Here is a 27,725-nt window from a genome sequence, read left to right on the forward strand (position 1 = left end):
AGGTAAACTCCATGCAGCAGCAAAATACACAGTTTAAACACATATAAAACAATTCTGTCAATCCACCCCTGAGATTTCCACAGTTTTGCCACAGAGCATAGTCAGTTTGGTGCCATGATTTTTCTTTACTTTTCTGCTCACCTTGACAATCCTTTAAAGTTCAGCCTGTGGAAGATACATGTATTTTGAGTTTTAATGTTCAGATACCAAATAGTATAAGGCTTTGCCAAAAGAGAGTGATATACTGTAGAATGATGGAAAGACAGAATATAGAGAAATTGTAGGAAAAGAAAAGAAGATACTGTATGTTGTGCCAGCTTCAGCAATGAGGTCATTCATATGTCACACCTCTATAAAACAACAAATTCATACTTGGCTGAAGGCCTATGATTTTACAGGCCACCTTTTATTAGATTGTTGTTAGGTGTGCTTTTAGAGATGTTACCTTTAGCTGCAATAAGTACAGTGAAAAATCTTGTTTGTTTGTCCGAAACGTGTTATCTAATCCAAAAGAAATATCAGAAAAGGGACCAATTATACAAGGTGGTTAAAAACAAAAATCTAAAATTATTGAGCATTACAGTGATTAAAGATTTGCTCCAGTCCCCCCCCCCCCGCCCAAAAATAAAATAAAATGAAAAGTCAGCAGTTGCAAATACTGTAGTTTCTCGCTTTTCATATAAGGACACTTACCTGTACAGGGATCCAGTGCTGTCCTCACCTGAGCCTATTCTTCAATCAGCTTCGGGTCAAAGCGCTGGCATCTTAACTAATTTAAAATGGTAGTGAAGCCTTGCAGCTTCAAAGCCAGTTCCCCACTGCACATGCATGAGCCGTGCTGAGCTTTCTGAATGATCCCACAGTCTTTTAGGACCTGTGATGTGTCTCAGAAGGCTGCTGGGAAGGGGGGCAAACTACTACTCAGATCGCCTCGGTGAAACCAGCTACCCACTCCCTCCACCCTCCCAAAAAGTGCCAATTGTTATAGAGGGGGGGGGGGGGATGCAAACAAGCAGAACTTCCCCTTTTGGGTGAAGTTCTGTTTTAATAATATTAAAGGCTAAGTTCACCTTTGGAGCATGTTACATGTTCCACCCATATTTTAGGTGTAACATGTTCCAACTCCTGCCCCTTTCTGCTCCTGACCCCTGCCTCCTTCCTCCATGTGACAGCAGGGAGTTTTTCTCCCCACATGGATTATCACTTTTTGTGAGGCTGCACCCACGCAGCTACATAATTAGTTTACAGATTCCTGTTATTGAAACTACTACAAGTACTGTCTGTCACGGTGGCAGATGAGCTTGTAGTTTCAGTAGACTGCGGGGGCGCTGTTGAGCTCTCTCAAAGTCCTCCAGCTTTCAAATGGCCCACATTGCACTACTTGTGATCTGCTGATTTACTGATTGCGGGTACAATGCTTTCCAGGCTCCTACAGGAAAAAATATTAAATTCACATATTTGTTCTGCAAAAATATGTGCATTTACTATTTGTTTTATAAAGGTAAAGTAATCCATTACTAATATGTGTTTGAATTCCACTATGGATTTAAACCAGCAAATTATGTTTATTATTTTCTTTTTACTAAAGTTTTATTAGTAAAATATTGACAGAATCAGCGTGGGGGTCACCTAAAATGCAAACCGGTGTTGTTTTTTTTTTTAAACTACGTTGAGTTCCTCTTTTAAAATAATGTCATGGACCCTGGCAAATCATTTTGGAATGGAGAATGCTTTCAGTGTGCTGAAATGCAGTCTTCTGTTGAATTTAAAGTAGAACTATGGCCTTCCATTAAAACATGTGCTACAGGATTTGATTGTAAGCTCACATGCACTTACCATTTCCATTAGACCCCCTGCAAAGTCTCACAAACACTTGTTGATCCTGTCAGTGAAGTCCACCTACAGTAATGCAGCTTACTGTGATAGTGAAACTACGCTGCTGCACTGCTTCTGAATTCAGAGAGTTATCTCTTACGTAGGCTGCTTGCAGTACAGTTGGAGAAGAACCTGTAGCTGGGATGTGGCTATCACCATTGTCATTGCTTATTCATAACTCTATAGTGTGTCAGTCAGCAGCTGACCACACCTAGTCCTGTATAATGCTTTCTGGATTGGCAGAACTGACTGTGCTGCTAAATCCTTCCCACTGTGAACTGCAGTGTCTGGGAGGGGGAGCGTGTGAGACACAAATAAAGGAGGATTTGGCTGACTCAAGGGGTGTAAATGATTTTTCTTTCTAATTTAGAAGGTTGTTTATATCACATAGTAACTGGATTTGAGACCTGTGTACAGTCACACTGGATCCTCTAGATATACTTTAATTAAAAGAATATATGTAAGGATAGTGCAGCACTACATATAACTCTAAAACAGAGCCATACAGTGGTGTATATAACTCATAAATGTGAAGGAGATACACATATAGATGAATGAAAAAAGATGAGCCTAAAGGAACATCAGCCCCTACTTATTCAATTGATAGCAAACATAAATCGACATATAACACACTAACTCTTCTTGATCCTCATCTGAGGGATCATAACTGAGTGCAGAAAGTGTGTGTGTCCCTTAAAGGGATATATTGATAATAATAACACAGTGAGCCGTGCCAAAACAACAACAGTGATATAGAACTCCACTCCTCCTTGTGCATGAATGCTGCAATAGAAATTTCCACATACACAATCACACTCATGCAGGTGATATTCTTGTGCTTGTGCTGACAACGTGCCAATCCTCAGTAGCTGGAGTGCCCCCTCACCTTCCTGCCCAGGTCCCACAGGGCCAATGAGCTTTATGAATCACTTTGGTGGTCCTCCCAGGTCTGGGTGTTCTCCTTGGTAATGGTGGTGGTACTCTTTCCTCCTTTAATGGTAAGGACTCCAGCCACTAATGACACTGCTGTGTGAATTGCTCTCCATACACGTCCCCAATAGTAAGACAGAGAATGGCCAACATAGTGTAAACCTGATTTATTCAAAGCATCCAAATACAATAAAAATTCCCACTCACAATTCCGCAGTAACAGTCAGGCCTTCACACCACATTATGGGTGTACTGCATGGGTGAAGACAAAAACGGGTGCACCAAGATGGCGCCCGCGCCGGAAATGATGTAGAAGCCCCTCCTACTAGCGTACCTACGCGTACCTACGCGTTATGTCACGGTCTGTCACGTGACTTCTTCAGGATATAAATTAAAAGAAGCCTATCCTGTGAGTGCATTTTTTGGCTTGGTAATAAACCATTTAAAACCAAAGGATAAGGCACTACGTGGACATTTATGTTTTTCATGTATCAACTGGAGGAATAAAGGGGAGAGGAGGAAACAGGAGAGAGATCCCTGCAGGATAAGGGGAGATATCCTCAACCATCCATCCTTCACTTAAAGCCAAGAAGGGAGATCAAGAGACCCCCAGTGGAAGGAGACCTATATTACAAGTGCACTTAATAAGATATATATATATATGTGTTTTTAGCACGGACATTACAATTTAGTCCAGTACTCTTCATACTTCATATAGTCACAATTTATGGTTGTATCAATAAATACCAGCGCAAACCCACATAATAAATTGCATCACCCAACCTATTAGACAAACTAAAAAAACGTGACCACTTATATGCTAATGAAATAATAAAAATATATATATATAAATAAATACATAAATAAATAAATAAGTAAATAATTATTGAATTAATAAGTCCAGTGACAAAAAAATCCCAAAATAACAGTCCCGTGACAAAAATTGTAATTATACTGTAATTTTCATTGGATTCTTCCGTGCTTTTGATCCCTTCACCATCCACCAGTGCAAAAACCAACATTAACCGCACTCACCAGATATTAGTGAGTCACACGCCTTTCAGGAATATTAAGGGCTCCTGGACCCCCTTTACTTTATATAGGACCTCCAAATAATACCTCCTTTCAGATCTGGGTACCTCTTCTGGTTACTCCTCTCACCGAATCCCCCAAGGAAAATCAGGAAGAAGAAAAAACCATAGCGTAATACCGTAGTGATTTCTCATCAAAAAAAATCTCTCCAGACCACTCACATTTTAGCAGGATATAACCCACATTTTATTTGAAACAACAACGATCTTTCTTTAAAAACGATCCTCTTTCCATGTACAGCGACTCTTGCATAAAAGACCCCACAGCCTAGTATACAGCAGGATGGCAGACCTCAGATGCAGACTCATTCACTATTCAAAAATGGCCCCTTGGAACGCACCGCTCGGCGTGCGTTCCACTCACCGGAATTGACGTCAGACGCCGGAACAGGCAACCGGAAGTGCGTCAACGCGTTTCGCCCCACCCACAGGGCGTTATCAAGACGCTCTTTTCCACTCCCAAGCAGTTTATAAAGCAGTGGGAGATCCCTCCCACTAATTACTCTGGACACAAACCTATCCATCACCGCCATCCCTCTGTATACCCATGTGGGGTCCCCTTACAACAGAAACAAATGCATTTAAATTAAAAAACATACTTTTATCCATAACCTTAGGTCTTCTACCCCAAAACATAAAGGTAAAAGCAGGGAATTACGATACATTAAACAACAAAATCTATATAGAAATAGGTATTAATAATTGAATTAAAATACAAAATAGAATTTTTTTTTTTATTAAAATATAAATAAAATAAAAATAAAAATAAAAATAAATAAATAAAAGTAAATAAAAATAAAAATAAATAATAAAAATAAATAAAAATAAAAATAAACATAAATAAAACAAAAATAAAAATAAATATAAAAATAAATATAAAAAATATAAAGATAAATTCCCAAAATTATAAAAAATATTATAAAAATTCCTAATCATGAAAACGCACTTCGGACATTAACTATATTTTACCAATTGGAGTGCTCTTGCAAACTCCAGTACATAGGGAGAACAACGAGAAAACTTGCCACCAGATTGGGAGAACATATTAGAAATATAAAGAAGGGATTTAAACATCATAGTTTATCATATCATTTTAGAAAGTATCATAACAGAGATCCGGCATCGTTGAAATTTTGTGGGATAGATAGAGTAGAAGCCCCTTGGAGAGGAGAAAATATGGTAATAAATGAATCTCAAAATGAAACTAAGTGGATATACCAAATGGGTACATTGTATCCTAATGGGTTGAATGTAGATATTGATATAAACTGCTTTTTGTCCAATTGGTAAAATATAGTTAATGTCCGAAGTGCGTTTTCATGATTAGGAATTTTTATAATATTTTTTATAATTTTGGGAATTTATATTTATATTTTTTATATTTATTTTTATATTTATTTTTATTTTTGTTTTATTTATGTTTATTTTTATTTTTATTTATTTTTATTATTTATTTTTATTTTTATTTACTTTTATTTATTTATTTTTATTTTTATTTTAATTTTATTTATATTTTAATAAAAATTTTTTTTCTATTTTGTATTTTAATTCAATTATTAATACCTATTTCTATATAGATTTTGTTGTTTAATGTATCGTAATTCCCTGCTTTTACCTTTATGTTTTGGGGTAGAAGACCTAAGGTTATGGATAAAAGTATGTTTTTTAATTTAAATGCATTTGTTTCTGTTGTAAGGGGACCCCACATGGGTATACAGAGGGATGGCGGTGATGGATAGGTTTGTGTCCAGAGTAATTAGTGGGAGGGATCTCCCACTGCTTTATAAACGGCTTGGGAGTGGAAAAGAGCGTCTTGATAACGCCCTGTGGGTGGGGCGAAACGCGTTGACGCACTTCCGGTTGCCTGTTCCGGCGTCTGACGTCAATTCCGGTGAGTGGAACGCACGCCGAGCGGTGCGTTCCAAGGGGCCATTTTTGAATAGTGAATGAGTCTGCATCTGAGGTCTGCCATCCTGCTGTATACTAGGCTGTGGGGTCTTTTATGCAAGAGTCGCTGTACATGGAAAGAGGATCATTTTTAAAGAAAGATCGTTGTTGTTTCAAATAAAATGTGGGTTATATCCTGCTAAAATGTGAGTGGTCTGGAGAGATTTTTTTTGATGAGAAATCACTACGGTATTACGCTATGGTTTTTTCTTCTTCCTGATTTTCCTTGGGGGATTCGGTGAGAGGAGTAACCAGAAGAGGTACCCAGATCTGAAAGGAGGTATTATTTGGAGGTCCTATATATAGTAAAGGGGGTCCAGGAACCCTTAATATTCCTGAAAGGCGTGTGACTCACTAATATCTGGTGAGTGCGGTTAATGTTGGTTTTTGCACTGGTGGATGGTGAAGGGATCAAAAGCACGGAAGAATCCAATGAAAATTACAGTATAATTACAATTTTTGTCACGGGACTGTTATTTTGGGATTTTTTTGTCACTGGACTTATTAATTCAATAATTATTTACTTATTTATGTATTTATTTATATATATTTTTTTTTATTATTTCATTAACATATAAGTGGTCACGTTTTTTTAGTTTGTCTAATAGGTTGGGTGATGCAATTTATTATGTGGGTTTGCGCTGGTATTTACTGATATAAGTTTTTTTGGTTTTTGCACCTGTGTACAGCAGCATCTCACGGGGAATTGTGTGTCTAATAAGAGAATCCTGGGCGCTGAGGTTTTTTCTTTTTGTCTACAATTTATGGTTGGGCTATAGTGTGGGGATAGCACAACTACATCATAAGAGGATTTTTTCACATTTTTCACACTATTTGATGTTACATTTGATTGGTTTATCTCACTTGCACCATTATCATTATATGTATTTTTGATTGGATAAATAGGGTTTATTCATTGAAAATTTATATTCATATTATCAATTTACACGTTTGTGTGGGAGTAATTTAAGGTATAAACGGACTAGCATTTATAATATTTTTATTTTGGGTGGAGCGCGACACAATTTTATACATTTTTATTTGCTAATTCACACAGTTTTATGAGTATGTGTACTAGTGTTGATGCACCACTTTAATAATTTTTAATAATATTATTTTTAGTACCGTATTTTCCGGCGTATAAGGCAACTGGGTGTATAAGACGACCCCCTAAATTTCCAGTTAAAACATAGGTTTTGGGCTATACTCGCTGTATAAGACTACCCCCCTTCCGAGGCAACACCATTTAAAAAATCAGATTTTTTAATTGAAAGGGTTATGACTTACCGGTACTTAAAATCCTTCAAAATCCTCATTTTCATCCTCTGACATAAGTTCATGAATGACATCTTGTGATACATTTGTAAGACAGTCATCATATGGATCAAATTCCAAATCAGATGGTTACCGCTGGATGTGCGGTAACACGGTAGCATCGGCTACATACAGTATACAGTATATATACAGCCCGCTGGATGTGCAGTAATGTACATGCAGTATACCGCGCTGAACCAAGCTGGCTCAAATCAAATGTCCCTATGACAGATTAATCTGTCAGCCCGCTGGATGTGCGGTATATACAGTATACTGAGCCAAGCTGTTTCAAAACATACCGGTATGTCCCTACGGTAATCAGACCACTGGATGTGTGTATGTACAGTAGCTGAGGCTACATACAGTATACGCTGGGCCAATCATGGCGAGCGATGTATTCTACTAATGAATACAAAGCCTGCTCGGATTGGCTGAGGTTGTGACATCATCAGCCCACCTCTCTGACTCAGCCAATCCAAGCAGGCTTTGTATTCATTAGTAGAATACATCACTCGCCGTGATTGGCCCAACGTATACTGTATGTAGCCGCAGCTACCGTACTTATACGCATCCAGTGGGCTGATTACAGTAGGGACACACCGGTACATTTTGAAACCACTTGGCTCAGCGCAGTATACTGTATATACCGCACATCCAGCGGGCTGACAGATTAATCTGTCATAGGGACATTTGTATTGAGCCAGCTTGGCTCAGCACAGTATACTGTATGTACAGAATTACCACACATCCAGCCAGCTTGACCCAAACAAACCCAAGGTTCACATTTTATACCCCGTGTATAAGATGACCCCCAATTTTTGGAGTATATTTTTATGTATAAAAAGTAGTCTTATACGCCAGAAAATACTGTAGTTAGTTTTTTTGTTTACATCACCATAGTAGCTCACGAGTATTTACTCTTAATTGTCCTGTATCTCTGAATGGTCAGCCAAAGGATGAAAATTAACCACGCAAGCACAGATCAGCTTCTGTGCTTTGTGTGGTTAGTTTAGAATGGGGAAGAAAGTTGTCAGGATCAATCAGGTACTTCAGATCGAAGAAGTACATGAAAATTATATAGACTGTGATTTATAAAATATTCACATGTGAACAAAGACATGGACAAAAAACATTTTACACTTTTCCAGTGGTGACTACAGCTGGTTTGTGAGCTTGGGGAAGAGAGGTGGGAGGAAGGAGGAGCAGGGGAGTGCCTTGCCTTGCAAAACTCCTGACCGCTGTCTGGATAGTGCTGATTGGCCCTGTGCTGATCAAATGCATTCTCCCAAGAAAACAAAAAACCTCTCTAGCAGAAAATACTAAACTGAGCATGTGCAGAATGGCTACGGTTCAGTCTGTCTTATCAGGAGATAAGATGTGGAAATTTGAACAAGAGGAGGCGCAGAGAACAGGATCAAAGGGCCTTTTTACACAATGCAGAGGATTAACCCCTCAAGTTCCACAGTGAGTATAACAAGCATGCTTTACTGCATATGCAGACCAATTTTACTGTTGTGGGTTTAGTGACTTTAAGGTTTACATTGTAACACTGGTTTTATGTAATCAAATCTGATAAAATATGTCTAGATGAATTTAACAAAGTTATTTTTTTTACCTAGCATCTCTGGCTGGAATGAGACTAGAAGAAGGTGACATAGCAGTAAGTATTTTAGCAGGTAATAATAGATGTGTAGAGCCTGCCTGTTACACTTCATAAATTCACTTATAAATTCCATACACCTAGCAGTAAGCTGTGCTAAGCAGGTCCTGGAGCATAAGCTAGATAGGAATTGTAGATCAATATGTTTTTTTCTCCCTATTGTTTATTCTCGTAATACCTTTTATTTTGATTTTATTTCAAATTTTTCATCTCAAGAGACATTTACAATCCTCAAGAACGAAGTTGCTGTTTTGGAACAAACATTTTCCAAAGATTTCATGGCTTAGTACTGTTATGATTTAAACCTTCTATTTTTTTTTTTTTGCTGAAGTGTTGTTGGTTTTACACTTTATTTTGTTTAATTTTGAGAATGTTTACTTTAAAGAGCAAGTTCATATTTGATAAAATGTCCTTCAGTCTGCCCCAGGGGCTGCTAACCTAAATCAAGTCTCAACTCCCCAGTTAGGTGCTTATTTACCTTTTCCCAGAGGTGGCAGCCCTCTTTGGTGGATAAAGCCTTTTACCTGAAATCTTGTCTGCTACTGTCCTTACCTGCACAGTAACCTCCTTTAGATTGTAGTGGGGTCATACTCCCAACAGTACAGGATTGGCCCCATTTTTTCCCCACCGGCATCAAGCCAGTGGCATTTAGGTGAGTGTGTCTGAAGCTTAGATTAGGTTGGGGGTTACGGAGGATGGGGAGATGGAGGGTTTTTATTAGAAAAAAAATGGTTCATCATTTTGGCCACGACATAGACAGCACAGCATAGACAGAGGATTCCGTGTGGTGTTGAGAAACTTCAGATTTAAACACTTAGACTTAAAAAATAAACTATTTTTAAAGCAGACTGTAAAGTAAAAATGCAAGATTTACTTTAGGTTCTAATGGGGGTCATGCTCCAACAGTACAGGAATGCCCTAATTTTTCCCCATTGGGAATTGGTTGAGGGTTAATGAGTAAAGCTGGGTACACATGGGCCAAAAATGGTTGGCTGAGCAGGAACGGTCAATTTTTGGCATTTGTGCAGTGTCTACAATTCCTTTTGTGAAAGAAGCTGGCTTCATGACCGGCTTCTGTTGAACGTGCATACTGGAAAATCAGCAGCTGACCGACATCCAATCAATGGATTTATTTACAACAAACCAAAAAATGGTTCAAAATGTTGGTCACAACATTGACAGAGGATCCAGTTTGGTGTTGAGAAACTTCAGATTAAAACACTTAGATTTATAAAAGAAAGAACGTTTTTTTAAAGCAGACTTGGGTAGTAAAAAATTCAAGATCCACTTTATATATTGGGACGCTTGTACTGTCACATAAAGACTGGTAAATATATTAGGGTCTCCTCTCCTGGCACACATCTCACAGTCTTATGTTATTTGGGTAAAAAAACTTGTAGTGAAAAAATTAGATAGTATATTTACCTTATCAACAGCTTCTGCCCACAGCACTTAGGTGAGGGTGACGTCATCCTTCTTTTGGCAAGATCCTGGGGAATGCCAAGTATCCCAATTCTAGCATTCCTGCCCTGTGTTGCAGTATCTTCTTGCGAGATTCTCAGCACTGTCCGGGAAGCAGCATGACGTCATCCCCTGCAGCATGGAAGCCAGGGGAGAGGCAACTATATTTACATCTTTTCCCTACAGTTTTCGTTTTTTAACTGTAAAGCTGCAATATGTGACAGGAGAAGGAGGCTGGTCTATTAAGTGGACTTTCCAGTGTGCAGCTCTGCTTATTAAAGGATCCATCGTTTTTGAATAATAACAGAAAGAATAAAGGTCATATTTCTAATGGTATGCCTAACAATAATCAAATAAAAGGAGGCCTGTAAAATAATAGGTCTTTAATACAGTAATGAATTTGTTGTCTTATTGAAGTGGAATATAGAGATGACCTCTTGCTGGAGCTGGCACAGCACTTATCTCCTTCCGCCTCCGCACAACTTTTTTTATTGTTGTTTGCGTAGTGCCTCCAGTAACAGTTTTTTATAGAATAAATAGATTTATGGGCAAAGGTTATGTCTTTTAGTTCTAATGACCTTTTTAAAGACTTTATTACATTCAAATGGGGTTTTTCAAGTAACAGAATAAATAATGCATTCCATTACTGTATATTACATTTGTGTAAGCACTGTGCATAACAAAACTAAAGCTGGCCATACAGTGTGTGAATTTCATCCAGTTCATTGGTCCAGATGAATCAGCCAAAACTTGTCTATGTAGGTGACCCTATCAGCCCGCTCCTGCCCCATATCCTTCGATTGACAGGACAGAACATGTTTGGCCAAACAGCAGCGGCATCTAGTCAGTTGCAGTCACTGTCTGGGTATTTTGACAGCTGGCAGGGCCAGCAGCGCAAATTGCAATAGCCGCAGTTGGAGATTTGTCCATTCACGCTGTACTCATGGATAGAGGAATGTGTTACATTTTTACAGAGCTGAATTCCAGGAATTCAGCTCCTATGTAAAAGGTGAAGGCACTCCCAGAAAACAACTATTACTGTATTTCCGGGAGCCCAATTCTGATCCTTGATGTTTCTTCAACAAGAGATTTACTGCAGATACTATGCCCACCCACCCCCTCCTCCTGTCCAGTCACAGAGGCTTTGGTATTATGTGAACACATTCATAAAATACAAAGGCTTCTGTGAATGGGCAGCAGAGGGGAGGGGTGGGCATAGCTGCTCTCTGAGCTTCTTTCCTCTCAGATCCAGAGTGTCTTTCCATCACAGCAATACACCTACCACAGATATAAATAACAGAGAAGTCCAGGAAATGTCTTGCACCTTCTTGGATTTAACTCATAGTGTGCCTTCACTTTTTACAAAATGGCTGAAATTCTGGAATGAGCTTTAGGTTCTCTGTAGTTCTTTCATTACTAAAGGATCTTCAAAGAAACAGAGAAAGTACTCTGACACCCCCTGTGGAGACTTCCACAGGATGACAGAAACAGTGGAAAATGGTACAACATTCAGTTCCAGTTCCACTTTTTAGGCTCCTTTGTACTCACTTTAATCAATTTAAAAGCATACAGTCTGACTTTTCTGATGTGAGCACTGAAGAGGTGTGTGGTCAGGTATTTATACATGGCACACAACATGGAGGTGTTCACACTTCTTCCTTTCTAAAACCTTCATACTTCAATTCATACTTCAATATCTCTCTTCAATATCTCTCACTATGTCATTATATTTTTCCTTGGTCTAAGCTATTAGTTGTGGATGTAAGGTTGTGTGAAAAGCACTGGTGGGTTACATAATAGGAGGACACTAAGGCCTTTGTCACACTAGTGATTCTGTCACCAGTGACAGTTTGCTAGTGACAGATTTGCTAAAATACAGCTCATCTATTCCTATGGCGTTGCTTCTGCTTCTGCTCCAGCCAGTGAAATTTTGCAATGTTTTTGGCTAGCGAGGGGGAGACTTCCATTAGAGAAAGCTGCAATTGCATTATGGTGATTCTTAAAAATAAAATAAAAAATGTGTTGCGCTGCTGAAAATACGTTCCTAAATAATGCCATGTTTAAAGTGTAACACCTTTATTCCACAGAAGTGTAATCACAAGTAAATCCACATTTATAAAGTATTTGCAGTCTATAAACGTGCAAATGATACCGCAAAAATCACTTCCACTCCAAAAACAAATAAAGTTTAAAATATTGATGTGCCTACTGGTGAGTGAGGCCACTTTCCTGGTACTGTAAAACTTTTATGAAATCAATGTGCATCACCACACTCGTGATATACGATGGGCCCTCGCCTTCAGGCATTGACCTCTTGAATTATAACAGGTCAAGCAATGCTTTTCCCCATCCCTGTGGGTTCTATAATGGTGTCTCAATGGTCCCGGATTCCCTTCTCTCTTCCACTGCCCATAAAAGGTTTCTGTGTCTTTCAAATTCGCTGTACCACTGCTGTAATTCTGTAGGGTGAAGCTCAAGGCCAAATAGAAGCCATCATAGTTTAGTACATTAAAACACCAATTTGTTTGTTAAAAAATTAATTCACATATAAATGATAAAAACCTGCTTTAACACATAACCAAAGTAACTCCAGATAATAGCGCTCAGCGTCCTGTAATACCTCAGGCATTCCAGCTCCTCCCCATGCGTATCGTCACAAATCGTGTGACTTCATCAGGGGATTCCTTCATCAGACCTGTCAGGGATCTGGGTATGACCAGAGATGTGTAGACTGACACAGGGAAACAGCAGGCTTCAGAAATGATTAAATAATAATAATATTTATTTTGAGCTGCACAAAATAAACAAACACAGTGCAAAACAAAACAAACCTTAAACTAATAGGTACAGGTGCAGTCAGGGCTGGAGAGGTGGAGTGGTCAGGCAGGCTGGGTCAGGAACAATCAGGCAGAAAGGTACAACGGGAGCAGGCAGAAGAATGGTCAGGAATAGCCGGGGTCAGTGCAGGTGGAGTTCTATCAGAGTCAGAGTCAAGCAGGAGAGTCGAGCAGGCAGGAGACAGGATACAGGAAACAGGGCACATGGGAAACAAACACCAAGGCACTGACTGCAGGTCTGGCCATTCCTTAAATACACCTCCTGCAATCAGCCTCAGGTGATGGCTGATTGCAGGAGTGAGCTTCTGGTTGTTGAGAGCACCCGCTGGCCAGCCCTGGTACTGCAGCCCACAAGGCAGGTGAGTCCCACCACCATTGGCGAGTCCATTCCTGACAAGACCCCTGATGAAGTCATGTGATTCACGGAACAGTGAATTTGAAAGACACAGATACTTTTTATGGGCAGTGGAAGAGAGAAGGGAACCACTGAGACATCTTTATATGACCCACAAGGAAGGGAAAACGCGTTAATTGACCTGTTTTAATTCAATAGGTCAATGCCTGAAGATGAGGGTCTATCGTATATCAAAAGTGTGGTGATGCACATTAATGTATTAATAGTTTTACAGCACCAGGAAAGTGGACTCACTCACCAGTGGGAGGATCAGTATTTTGAACGTTTCTCATTTTTTGAGTGGAAGTGACTTTGGGACTATCACTTGCATGTTCATAGACTGCATCCATAAATGTGGATTTACTTGTAATTACACTTATGTGGAGTAATTCTGTTTTTATTGGTTTCTTTTCAGCAGCACAACACATTTTTTATTTTATTGTTAATTATATACATTTGTAATGAACACAATAATGGTGATAGAAGCTGGATTATTTGTATTCATGTTATTTTGTTTCCACTTAACACACATTTTGGCAGTGCACAACTAACTTTTGGGGTTATTATATTTTGGTGATTCTGTTTCTGGTGTCATTATTTTAAAGCTAATATTTTGGTAAAAAGTTTATAAAGTTCAAAAGTGAAATACTTTAAAGTGGTATTGAACAACTAACCTAAAGATTAATATATTTTAGGTTACAAATTCTTAGATGTAGTGGCTGCATTAGTTTTCTTATTTAGGCTTTTTTCCCTTTGTTTTCCCCTTGTGATCTGGCCAACAAAACACCTCCTGGATAAAGGAGCATGGGGCATATTTTGACAACAGCATTGTCAGTCTGCGGGGAGAGGAGTGCTAGATGTGCTAGCAGATTTAAATACACTACAAATTTGAAGCCAAACTCCAGTTAACACTTTATAAGCAGTTACAGCAGTTTTTTTCCTTTTGGGATAATGGTTTTACATAAATTAATAAAAGATGATCATTGTAAGCACCCCTGTCAGTGGTAAATGGTTTGTCTAATCTCTTTAATTGATACATTTGCAAGGGAGTGTGTTCTTTTGATAAACAACTGACTGGCCAAATCACAAGGTGAAAATAGAATAAAGAAAGCCTAAAAAAAAAACTAATGCATCCATCACATCTCAGAATTAAGACGCTTGCTTTGGGTTGAATACCTCTTTAATTGCTTGCCCGCCGCCCTACGCCCTATAGTAGAAGTACTGCTACAGGGCTTCGCAAAACCACGTATATATACGTGATTTGCTTTGGAGGCTAGAGATGTCAATCACCGTATCCCGACTGGCGATTCCCCACCAGCACTCAGTGATCGTCAGGGAAAGCTGACGGGGAGAGACCTGTGTATAAACAATACAAGTCTCTCTCCTGTCAGCAAGGACATGCTGCTTTGTATTTCTCTGCACAGCAGGGAAATACAAAGCAGCATGGCTTCATTGTAAAACAGCACACAGCACATAATGTGAAACACACACACCACACAGTTAACCCTTTGATCTCCCCAGATGTTAACCCCTCCTACCCAGTGTCATTAGTACAGTGTCAGTGCTTTTTATTAGCACTGATCACTGTGTTAGTGTCCTTGGGGATGTCAGTGGTAGTTACTTGGTTACCACCCAGTGCCAGAATGCTCGCCGCAGTCCCACTATAAGTCTCTGATTACTGCCATTACTAGTATAAAAAAAAATAAAAATCCCAGTATATATAACACCATTTGTAGACGCTATAACTTTCACGTAAACCAATTAATTTACACGTATTGGGATTTTTTTTAGCAAAGACATGTAGCAGAATACATTTTGATGTAAATTTATGAAGAAATTAGATTTTTTAAATTTTTATATTGGACATGTTTTATAGCATAAAGTCAAAAATATTGGTTTTTTTTTTCAAAATTGTCAGTCTTTTTTTGTTTATACTGCAAAAAAAAAACAAAACACAGAGACCAAAAAAAAGCTCCATTTGTGGGAAAAAAGGACATAAATTTCATTTATATACAGCATGGCATGACCACGCAATTGTCAGTTAAAGTAACGCAGCGCCGTATCGCAAAAAATGGCCTGGTCAGGAAGGGGGGTAAATCCTCTGGAGGGCAAGTAGTTAATACTAAGCAATGTTAATAGTAAGGTGTATTTTCTTAAATGTGAATGCATTGTTTGATTTTGATTATTCATAACACTGTCCGAAATACATGTGGAAGATGTAGGATTCCACTCGCCCAGCCTGGTGCAAATAAGTGTGGGCAATTGCATCAGTCAGCATTGCTCCATTGGCCATGCCTTCTGACGCATTTGCCCCACCCACGGGGCTTAGTCATAGAAGTCTGACTGTCCGAAATACATTTATGTAAAAACAAAGTCTTCTGCATTTATATAGATAAACACACACATACACATAGGGGGAGATTTACTAAAGCTGGTTCAATCAGAATCTGGTGCACCTGTGCATGGTAGCCAATCAACTTCTACCCTCAGCTTGTTCAATTAAGTTTTGGCAATAAAACCTGGAAGCTGATTGGTTTCCATGCAGAAAGTGCAGAAGATACTGAGTGAACCAGCTTTAGTAAATAAACCCCATAGTATCCTTCTTCTTTTTTATCTCTTACAAACCAGATTCTTATCTTACTACAGGTTAGTCTTGGCACAAGTGACACTCTGTTTCTTTGGATTCAAGAGCCCACCCCTGCTCTGGAGGGACACATATTCTGCAACCCAGTACAGCCTGAGGATTATATGGCTTTACTATGGTAAGTACACACCATCTACATTGGTTAATTGGATGTACAAGTAATGGCATGCTTTCAGAAGTAAATAGCTGATTAGTCTGAAACTGGTTCATGTCTTCCTTACTGATTCTGTAAAGTGTCCGCCAGCTCTAAAAGAAATATTTTACCATAAAAAATTAGATGTATTTTATATTAACCCCTAGATGCCGAGCACACGCAAAAATGCGGCCGCTCAGTGTCTGGGCCTTGACTCCGAGCGGTCGCATATTTAGGTGCCTTTAGAAAATACATATGTGCTGAGAACGCGTGCCCTGAGCGCTCCCATTACATATGTCCGTTACTCACGGAAAGGTCCCAATCTCCCCTTGTGATCGGGACCTTTTCCAATCATATAACCGCCGTGACGGCGAATCACGGCGGTCACATGACCCTAAAACCCCACCCGCTTCCCGGCTTCTGAAACTCTTAAAGGGCTGGGAGGCGCCGGCGCAAAGGGGTTACTTAAAAGGTATGGCATACAAGACGAGTACCAGGATACAGGTTGTGAGAAAGCAGCAGTTTGTGACTTTTATTGGTCTACTTTGTGGTCTACTTTGTGGTCTACTTGCGTAAACATAGTCATTCAACTTTTTACATTCTTTTTACTGTGTGGTACAAAAAGTTCTCACAACCGTTACAAATTCAAATTTGGCACTGCCTTAGATATACTTTAAAGCAGGGGTGACGGCCCTGCAGTGGCTGCGAAACTACAAGTCCCATCATGCCTCTACCTTTGGGAGTCATGCTTGTAACTGTCAATCTTGCAATGCCTCATGGGACTTGTAGTTTGGTAACAGCTGGAGGGCCACCAGTTTGACACCCGTGTGCTAAAGGAACAGGTAACTTCTTGTTCCAGGTCACACATCATACAGTCCATACCTCCCCATTTCCTCTGTGTTGCATCACTAACGTGGGAGTGCTAATGTGATGAAACACATTTTATCCCTTCATTGTCCTGCCTGCTTGTGTCTGTGTTAGATCTAATTACTGTTTATCTCTCACCTGAAAAGCACTAGAATATGCTTTAAACAAACATTTGTAACACCCTCTTCTAGTTAGACTGCTAGGTTAAAGCTAGTCTGTGTCATTGTAGTGAGTGGAGCAGGAATTGATTGTTTTGGTCTATTCAGAGCTGAGGGTTTGATTCCTCCCACCTGCCTCTAAAAGAAGTTTTCAGAGTATAGGGCAGGGAGAGTCAAATGATCAGTGTGATTATTTATGCCCCAGCCAATCCCTGGAGTGCGATGTCCAGAATGTGGCTGGGGAGATGATAAATGTTTGGGAAGCCGTGCCAGAGTATTCTTTTCCCTCAAGGGAGGGTTCCTGTTCTCTTTGGACTGTTGCCTCTGGAGGCAGCTTTACTGAGACAAGAAATTGCAGTCTAAACCTGGGCTGCTGGGCTGAGAGCCTGGAGAAGATTACCAATGGGTGTTTGCTGGAGGGTGCTGTACTGAAGTCCTGGTCTGGAGGAGAATCTTGTTATCTCCCTCACTGAGGTTCTACCCTGCAGATACTGCGTGGCAGACAGCTCCTTGGACACTGTGAGCAAAGACCTTGCTGTGGACTATTAGTTGCCTCCCATTATTGCTATTGATCGTTTTGGAGTATCCTCTGACCCTAAACCCCTCTCCTTTTGAAGTTCTTCAGCAATAAATACTAAAGGGACATCCCCTGGACTTGTTGGTGTGCTTGTCTGACTGGCAGTTAATGTGCTATTATGAGAGACCTGGGTACATTCTCAGCAGCCCTTCCAGGGGTAAGCACTACATATTCAAAATCAAAATAAATCTTTGCTCGCAGAATAAATAATACATGAAAGGCAGCTGACACAGTAATGGATACAATCCCTCAACATTCACTATATCTGGTCTCCCACAGTACACAGAACATGGAAATGCAATTATTTTAGTAAATATAAACTGCTAAATACCTTTTCTCATCAGCAGTTAGAGCAGTCTTGTGACTTCAGTAGAGCACTGGTTAAAGCTTGTAGTAGGAGTTTTCTTTCTGCTCTAGGAGGATGCAAAACCCATGACCCTCTGTCTGGACAGTGCTGATTGGCCCTGTGCTGATCACATGCACTCTCCCCCCCCCGAAAAAAACCTCTCCAGCAATATACACTGAACTGAGAATGTACATGTGGCTTCGGGTTCAGTCTGTCTTATCAGGAGAACATTTGAACAAGAGGAGGAGCAGAGAAAACAGGATCAAATGGTACACCTGTTCAATTCCTTGGTAACACAAATTGCTAATCAGCCAATCACATGCCAGCAACAACTTCATTTAGACATCTAGATATAGTGAAGACGATTTGTTGAAGTTCAAACAGAGCATCAAAATGGGGAAGAAAGGGGGATTTAAGTGACTTTGAACGTGGCGTGGTTGTTGCTGCAAGACGGGCTGGTCCGCGTGTTTCAAAAACTGCTAATCTACTTGGATTTTCACGCACAACCATCTCTAAGGTTTACAGAAATTGGTCCAAAGAAGAGAACATGTCCAGTTATGTGAACGAAAATGCTGTCTGGATGTCAGTGGTCAGAGGAGAATGGGCAGACTGGTTTGAGACGATAGAAAGGCAACAGTAACTCAAATAACCACTTGTTACAACCAAGGTATCCCAAATAACATCTCTGAATGCACAACACGTCGAACCTTGAAGCAGATGGGCTACAGCAGCAGAGTCCAGGTGCCACTCCTGTCAACTAAGAAAAGGAAACAGAGGCTACAAGTTGCACAGGCTCACCAAATATGGACAATAGAAGATTGGAAAAATGTCACATGGTCTGATGAGTCTCGTTTCAGCTATGACATTCAGATGGTAGGGTCAGAATTTGGCATAAGCAACATTAAAGCATGGATCCATCCTGCTTTGTATCAATGGTTCAGGCTGCTGGTTGTGGTGTAATGGTGTGGGGGATTTTTTCTTGGCACACTTTGGGCCCCTTAGTACCAATTGAGCATCATTTAAATGCCACCTGGTCATTGTTGCTGACCATGTCCATCCTTTTTATGACTACAATGTACCCATCTTCTGATGGCTACTTCCAGCAGAATATTGCACCATGTCACAGAGCTCAGATCATCTCAAACTGAGTTCTTGAACATGACAATGCGTTCACTATACTCCAATGGCCTCTACAGTCACCAGTTCTCAATCCAACAGAGCACCTTTGGGATGTGGTGGAATGGAAGATTCGCATCATGGATGTGCAGCTGACAAATCTGCAGAGGAGAATGAGCAGATTGGTTTGAGATGATAGAAAGGCAACAATAACTCATGTTAATATGGACCAAAATCTTTGAGGAATGTTTCCAACACCTTGCTGAATCTATCTATGAATTAAGGTAGTTCTGAAGGCAAAAGGGAGTCCAACCCGATACTAGCAAGGTGTACCTAATAAAGTGGCCGGTGAGTGCAGACAGCCAATGGAATAGCTAAGGCAAGGTCTCTGCTATTTAGCATGCACAGAATGAATGTATTACAATTGGCAAGTTATCAAACTTCTAAAGACAAATGAAGTGAGAGATCAGATTTCAGGAATATGTGCAAAATAATATGGCAAAGTATGGCAAAGACAAAATTAGAGTATAATTGGAACATTGAAAACCAAAACCAAAAGTGTAGTGTGCCTTCTGAAATTTAAGGATATTTAGAACTTAGTAGTGCCTTTAGGAAGGGCCCATTCTTAGACTACAGAGAGAGGTCATGCATTAACCCGTGCAGTGCCATGTGGCATGCTTCATGTTTGAAAACAAGCAGAACCTACCGACAAAGGAATGTGAAGATTCACTGTAGAATAGGCTGTGCATGCAGCCCACACAAATGATACCATGAAACTACATGATCAATGTGCATCTTATGCAGGTGAAAATACAAGGGAGTTATTGATATGTATACAAGGTGCTATCAAAAAGTTTAGAGACTAGTTTTGTAACACACCAGTAGATGGCAGCACAAGGCTGCATGCACAGTCACAGGGAGCACTGACCTTCATAAGCCAGTGTGCCAAAAGACATTGTCCTGTGTACATCGGGAGCTGTGCAACTGCTGCTATTATGACCACGTGCGTTACCACGTCAGTTATTTCTTTATGAACAGCAAGATAAAACAAAGAGCAAATGTAAATATCTGCATGAAACTGGGCAAATCTACCACAGAGACGTTTGAGGGCTTTTCACAGGAGAACTTAGGCAGGGTGCTGTAATGTTTTCAGAAAGCTATGTACAGCCCCCTGCTTGTCCCTCCCACCAGCCATGATCTACCTGCATTGAAAAGAGAAGCACAGAGACCCAGTGATAAAATCACTGGGCCCAAAATAAATTATGCAATGAAAATGGATAGATTTTATTTAGGACATTTCATTAGTATGTTAATGGGAGGCAAAATATAGGCAGGTTAACCATTAGCTTTAATTTTATGTATAAACATAGCGTTAAAATAAACTTTACAACTATTACTCAAAATGCCTAGTTGCTGAAAATAGACTATAATTTCCTTTTAAAGCAGTGACAGTTTAATACCATGTCTTGACGGTGTGTATTATGTGCTGCATATTGGATAATGTGCAGATGCATATCACCATGTGGCTGCTATTATTCTAATTAATAAATTATTGATTACTATGCAGAAGCATCAATAAAGTTAGTAAGCTGGCACTATAATCACTTGAAAAGCAGCATATCATTTTCATTATGTCTCATTTGAATTCAAAGTTAATAATGAGGATGATGCTTATGTTACATTTCACAACAGTTATACATCCACATACATATGTTTCATGTCCTTTTCTTTAGACTTCATTCAGCTTATTTAATAAGATAAAAGGCAATGTCCAAGGTGTAGCAATCTGTAGCAATCAGGCAGCAATTACCTTGTTTTGTTTACTATCAATCATTGATGGGTAAAATCTTATTCATTCCTATAGGTGTCCTCACTTTATATATCATCATCATTTACTGCATTTAACGCTGATCTTTGGGCATGCACAGTTTTGGAACTGTTTAACCTGCCAAAACGTTTGTAATACCTTCATTCAGTCTTGTGATATGACATCACTCTCATTTTTATTTAATATTTTTAAAGCAGTAACAAACCCAAAAGCAACAATTTTATATTTTGCAGTTTACCAATTTTTAGATGTGGTAGCTGCATTAGTTTTATTTTTTAGGCTTTCTTTCCTTTATTTTTATCTGGTGGTCTGGCTAGTAAGTCTGTTGCTTTTGAACAGAACAAGCTGTCCTGCAGATGAAGCAGTTACAGGGTTAAAGTGATTATAAAGGCAGAAGATGTTTTACCTTCATGTATTCTATGCATGAAGGTAAAAAAAAATCTTCTGCATATAGCGCCCTCCCAGCCCCCAATACTTACCTGAGCCTGATCTCAATCTAGCAATGTGAACAAGAGCAGAGGCTCTTTTGTCTCTCTGCCTCTTCATTGGCTCCCGTTGCTTTTAATCACAGCCAGAGAGGAGGGAGTGAAGGGCAGGGCTAAGCCACGCTTTTTGCTGGCTTGGAAGCGAGCATGCATGAGTGCCCCCAGAGTAAGCAGCTTGCTATAGGGGCACTCTGCAGGTGAGGAGCCGGGAGCATTGGCGAGGGACCTGAGAAGAGGAGGATTGGGGCTGCTCTGTGCAAAACCATTGCACAGAGCAGGTAAGTATGACATGTTTGCTATTTTTTTTTAAATAAAATCTTCACATTCACAATCACTTAAAGATAAACCATTTACCACTTACTTACAATAATCAGCTTTTATTTATTCATAAAAGACCTTTCTCCCAAAAGAAAAACAAAATGTTGCTGTAAGTGCTTGTGTAACTGCAGTTTGAGCTGGAGTGTGGCCTAAAATTGTAAGTGTATCAAAATCTGCTAGTATACTTAACACTTCCCTACCCCCATAGACTGACAATGCTGCTGTCCAAAGGTGCCCTTGTGCTCCTTTATGCAGAGTGGGGGCACTGTAATATTGGAGTAATATAATATAGGAGTTGTGTAATTGTTCCTGTCACCAGGTGAAAACAGAGGGAAACAAACCTAAAAAGAGAAAACTAATGCAGCTACCATATCTAAGAATTGGTAAGCTGCAATATACTGTATTACATTTTTTGTTTTAGGTTTAATACCATTTTAAATTCATACATTTTTAAACTGATGTAAATATATAAACTTAATACATAACCAAGGATTCCCGGGGTGCTATAGGTTAGCTAAAGAGCACAGCAATGATCTACTTTCATGCATATTTTCTATTTCAACTGTCAGAGACATCTCATGGTGATGAGTCACTGCCCCATTTTATATATATGTATATATATATATATATATATATATAAATCTAAAATATTTGTTTTACCAGTAAACGTTTAATGCAGGGTTCACCCATGACACAGAGCAGGAGCTGTTTACTTTCAGACCCTCTCTTTCTAATTGAAACTTTGTAGGGAGCAGTTTGTGCACAGCAGGAAGGAGGGGATATGCCTCTGCTGTGATGTATTCAGTTATGGCTGGAACCATTTTGCTGTGTAAAGAAATGCACCTGCTGGAATAAAAATGAAAATACAGAATATTCATATGCAGTATTTCAAATTTTCCTGAGTTAAAAAAAGAATGAAAAAGCCTTCTTAAATTTGTATTTTTTGTGTTTTGGCCATAATAATGTAAAACCACTATATAGTTCCTTTAAAGTGTTCTTTAGCCTTGCATTCCTTAATACAAATTGCCTGCTACAGTGGTTATTATAGTAATTTATCATGCTCAAAAAAAACCTAGCTTGTCACACGGAGAAAACTTTGAATGTGTGAACTTTATTTGTGGTCATGCCTCCTCCTCAATAAGTATCAGCTGATGGTTTGAACCAAAAAAAAAATATGGTACAGTGTATGCTCTGACAGGCTTTGAATGATTTTCACTGTGTAAGCTGAATTTTCCAAAAGCATGATGTAGTGGACAATGTGGGCAAATGAACAAAATATTCAGGAGGGCAAAAATGTGAGGAAAAGAGGTTAATTAGTTGTGTTTCATCAGCTCTAATTTTAAAACAATGTAATTGTTTAAATTAGATCTGAATTCTCCTTTACAGAATGTACATAATGTCTCAGGATAACATACTGCAGTATTCAGCAAAGCTTTTTGTGGATTCGTAAAGTACCTTCTACTTGAAGAAGGTGGGAACTGTCAAACACCTGAAAATTGCAGACAGTCCAAAGAATAAAAGTGTCAATGAGCACTGCAGTACTAAACTTGTTGTCTTTAAACCAGATTATATTTTATCTTCAGCGAGAATATAGAATGCGTGTTAATATTGCATATTTATCTCCACCTAATTTTTATGTGCCTTTCAGATTTATGTTTGCTTGGTCTGCTCTTATTCATGATCGTATTTCATATACAATTTTGTAGCTTTCTAGTGGCTCTCTGTGTGTTATACTGTTGCAATCAGCATCCTTGTTAATTGATTACTGCACTAACATAAATTAAATAAAACAAGCAAAAGAAAAAAAAAACATATTCAGCACATCTCTGCAATGTACTCTATGTACTTTTCCCTGTGTTTTATCCCATTAAAAATGCTGAAAGTACAGAAAATTACCTGTTAATCATGCCAGAAATAGTGTGCTCCTTATTTACTGTAGTTAGCTATTATCACTGCCTCTGCTGCACTGAAACAGCAAGCCATGTTGTCAGCCCCTATCTGACTTCTCCCCTGCTTTTATGTTATAAATATTAGTAAAGGGGGAGGTGGAAGGTTAAGCAACCTAAAAATACTTTTGTCTATACAATATAGTATATACAGTATTGTAGAAATCATTTTGGGTTGGAGCACAAACCTAGATATGCTTTGGGAAAAGAGGAACACTAAAGAACTATTGCTGTGCAACACTTCCAACAACTACTAATAGTAAGCATAACATGCATATGTGATAAGCATTACTGTCTTTCCTCATGTAAATAACCACTTAATACACAACCAAGGATTCTCAGAGTGCTACGGGTTAGCTAAAGAGACAGCACAGCATTTGTTAAAATTATAGGTTTTTAGAATATTACCAGGCATTGATGAGATTATTTAAGGATTGCCAAATTCAACTAGATGTCTTTAAAATTAAACTCTAAGCAAATAGCTAAATTATATTTGCTGCGGGTAAACGATGATGAGGAAAGACTGAAAAATTATACACAGAAAGATAAACCATTGCATTATTATTATTATAATATAGCATGTTATATACTTGGTATTCTTATTATTATATAGCATGCTTTATATATTTTTTCAACCATTATATAACGATCCAATAGCTCTAGCAATTTACTCTTACTGCTTGTGTGAAAGTTAAAGCAAGCAGGTAAATACAACATTGAAATGGACATTTGTGAACTATTTTGCTTACCAAAACATTTGTAATTGTGTTTAGTCTGTGTTGTGATCCTCATACCTCTGTCAGACAGCAACACCAGGTCAGTGACCTCATTGTACTTAAGCATTACAACTTGGTCAATGTCCTGCCCATGGACTAGTGATGGGGAAAATGATGGAGGATCACCAAAATAAAAAGGAACTCATTCTGCTCTGTCCACCTGTCAGCAAGCTCCATGTGTTAGATTGACAGCACTGTGCAATAGAAATTGGTTGGCTCACAGGGATTGATTTACTAAAACTGGAGAGTGCAAACTCTTGTGCAGCTGTGCATGGTAGCCAATCAGCTTCTAACTTTAGCTCGTTCAATTAGCTTTGGCAATAAAACCTGGAGGCTGGTTGGTTTCTGTGCAGAGCTGCACCAGATTTTGCACTCTCCAGTTTTAGTAAGTCAGCCTCACAATGTTGCTTCTACCCCTCTCATTCTTTGTTCTATATTCTGTATAATATGCCACATTCAGGCACGTGTACTAGCTGCATTAAAAATGTTTATTTTTTAAGGAGTACAGAACTAAATGGTGGTCCTTTCTTTGTGCTTGCCGTACAGTTTCTTCTTTGTTATGTCACTGGGAAATTCCCCCAAAGACACAGGTAGCCATCTAAAACTGATATGTTGAGTTCTAATCATTCTCCTCTATTCAAAACTAAAAAAAAGGTTTGGCCTGTAGTCCCAGTGAAATACATTTTTAAATGGCATGTACCTCAATTTGTCTCTTGTAATAGCATTTGGAATAGCCAATCAGGCTTTGCTCAGTACACATGTGCTGACAGTGAACTGTTGATTGGATAGCAGAGCCATAACCCATCAGAGTGTGCTATTCCTTCACTGTCCAATCAGCAGGCTGTGGGGATGTCCGTGTCCTATCAGTGCATTGGCAGTGGAAATCTTGAGTCTAGATATGCAGTGTAGCAGGGGGCTGGATCAACAACTAGCTACACAAAATCCTTTGGCAAATAAAAAAAATAGTAATTATTTTTCAACAGTGCATTTAATTGCCTTCTTGAATTTCAGCTTTATGAAACAGCATAGTGACCTGAATAGCTTTTGTTCAGCACAAACATGCCTCACTGTGATATGAACTGCTTCTGTTTTTGCTAAGCATTTCCATATTGCGTTTAGTTTGTGAAGAACTCTAAATTTGACAAAGGCAATAAATATGATTCACAGTAAGCATTAATAAGGCCATAAATCCAGGTAGGGATGAATTTAATCCTTAGACGATTGTCCTGTTTTCAGTGGATCATCTGGCACGATCGAATCATTTGTGCATTACTATCACCACATCTCAGTTACAGCTCCTGTGTTTATCGGTCTCTAGAGACAGGTGCAGTTTTAGAAACGGGTTTGATTTGGAGGCACAGAGAGGTCAACATTTCATTACAAGTGATGAGATTCACGGGACAGAACAGTTTTATACGGTCTTAATGGTCTCTCTTTGCTTCTTAGTTTTAAAAACGGCTCCCTCACGAGAGAGAAAATCAGAGACAAGTGTTCAGCCGGCTCCTGGGAAGAGTTTGCTAAAGTGCTGAGATCCACCCACCCTGGAAACAATGGCTGTTTAGGTAGGTAAGGATGACAATTTTGGTGCATGCCGCTTGGTTCAGCCAGGCTGATATAGAATTGAAACCGTGTACAAGAACTGCATTCAAAAGTAAGCAGAGCTTTATGGAGAATATATTATAAAATCATGAAACATACAGTAGATTACAGGTGTTTCTTTAAAACTTTATTATTTTTTAGCCATTATATCTCTCTATCAGTTTTTCAAAATGAATATCTATCTATCTATCTATCTATCTATCTATCTATCTATCTATCTATCTATCTATCTATCTATCTACTGTATCTATCTGTCTGTCTGTCTGTCTGTCTGTCTGTCTGTCTGTCTATCTAGCTTATCTCAGATATTTTTCATGATCATATTTCATATGATCATTTTTATGTGCCTTTCATATTTATATTTGCTTGCTCTGCTCTTTTTCATGATTTCATATACAATTTTGCAGATTTCTAGTGGCTCTCTGTATGTCATTTTGTTCAATCAGCATCCTTGGTAATTGATTGTTCCACTAAGATAAATGAAAGCTGAAGTTTAGGTATGGCATTTTTTGTTACATCGTTACGTTGGTCCAGCTACCAGACTAAGGTAAGTATGTGTGTGCCATACCTGTGGGATCCAGATTGAAGATAGTTACTGCTACTACAGTGATCTCCATCAACTTCCAAGCCCTGCTGCCTAGTGAACACAATAGGTTGCTTGCTTGGCACAGGCGCCGTTCAAAGAACATTTTGAATTTTCTCAGTGAATGAATAGCATTCTCCAATTGCATGAGGTGAAGAGGCAGTGTGGTGATGGCATGATATCCAACTCATCCAATCATCGGCTTACCGATGATGGCATGTGCCCCATCTCGCACATGCTCTGTATGACATTACACCAATATGGCAAAAATGGAAAAAAAAGGTCTCCCCCCTCAAGATCTTGTGAGGAATTTTTTGAGGAGGAGGGTGATGAGTGTAAGGTAATGTACGGTACATGTTGTCTTCTGTGAGCCAGCAGATAATAAGACCCCATGTCCACGAACAGCTCCTCAACTTGAGTAAGGAGCTTTTGGCTTTTGCTCCTAAATTCAACTCCATAAAAGCCTATGTGTCCATGTACACATAGGCTTTTAGCCAGGGGCGGACTGACAACTCATGGGGCCCCCGGGCAGTAGGGGATCATGGGGCCCCTGTGTCCTTGCCCAAACTCAAAAAAGCCTATGAAAAAGGTACCAGGGGCATCTCATGGGGCCCCCTAGTGACCCCGGGCCGTCGGGCAGTGCCTGAGTTTCCAAATGGTCAGTCCGCCCCTGCTGTTAGCATAGTTTAGGAGCTGCCGCGTTTTAGGTGAGGTTAAACCTCCCTCTCCTGAACGTGAAAGAATCGCGTTCAGGATAGGAACATTTTGACCACTGACTGCAGGAAAATGCAAACCGCGGCAAAACTGCAGTACCGCGGTTGCCGCAGATTGACGTGGTTT

At 39.3% G+C, this 27,725-nt stretch overlaps 1 protein-coding gene across 1 annotated transcript in view; it reads left to right on the plus strand.

Moving 5' to 3' along the window:
- The window catches only part of XYLB (xylulokinase), a 202,066-nt gene that overhangs the window by 41,832 nt on the left and 132,509 nt on the right, over positions 1–27,725 (plus strand). The window contains exons 11-13 of the mRNA XM_089673122.1: positions 8,777–8,817; positions 16,156–16,271; positions 26,150–26,265. Of these exons, the coding sequence (XP_089529248.1) occupies positions 8,777–8,817; positions 16,156–16,271; positions 26,150–26,265 (273 nt within the window). The remainder of the gene's footprint in view (positions 1–8,776; positions 8,818–16,155; positions 16,272–26,149; positions 26,266–27,725) is intronic.

This window comes from Staurois parvus, unplaced genomic scaffold (assembly GCF_062004578.1).
Source record: "Staurois parvus isolate SC_StPar_1 unplaced genomic scaffold, SC_StPar_1.0 ptg000136l, whole genome shotgun sequence".
Lineage (NCBI taxonomy): Eukaryota > Metazoa > Chordata > Amphibia > Anura > Ranidae > Staurois > Staurois parvus.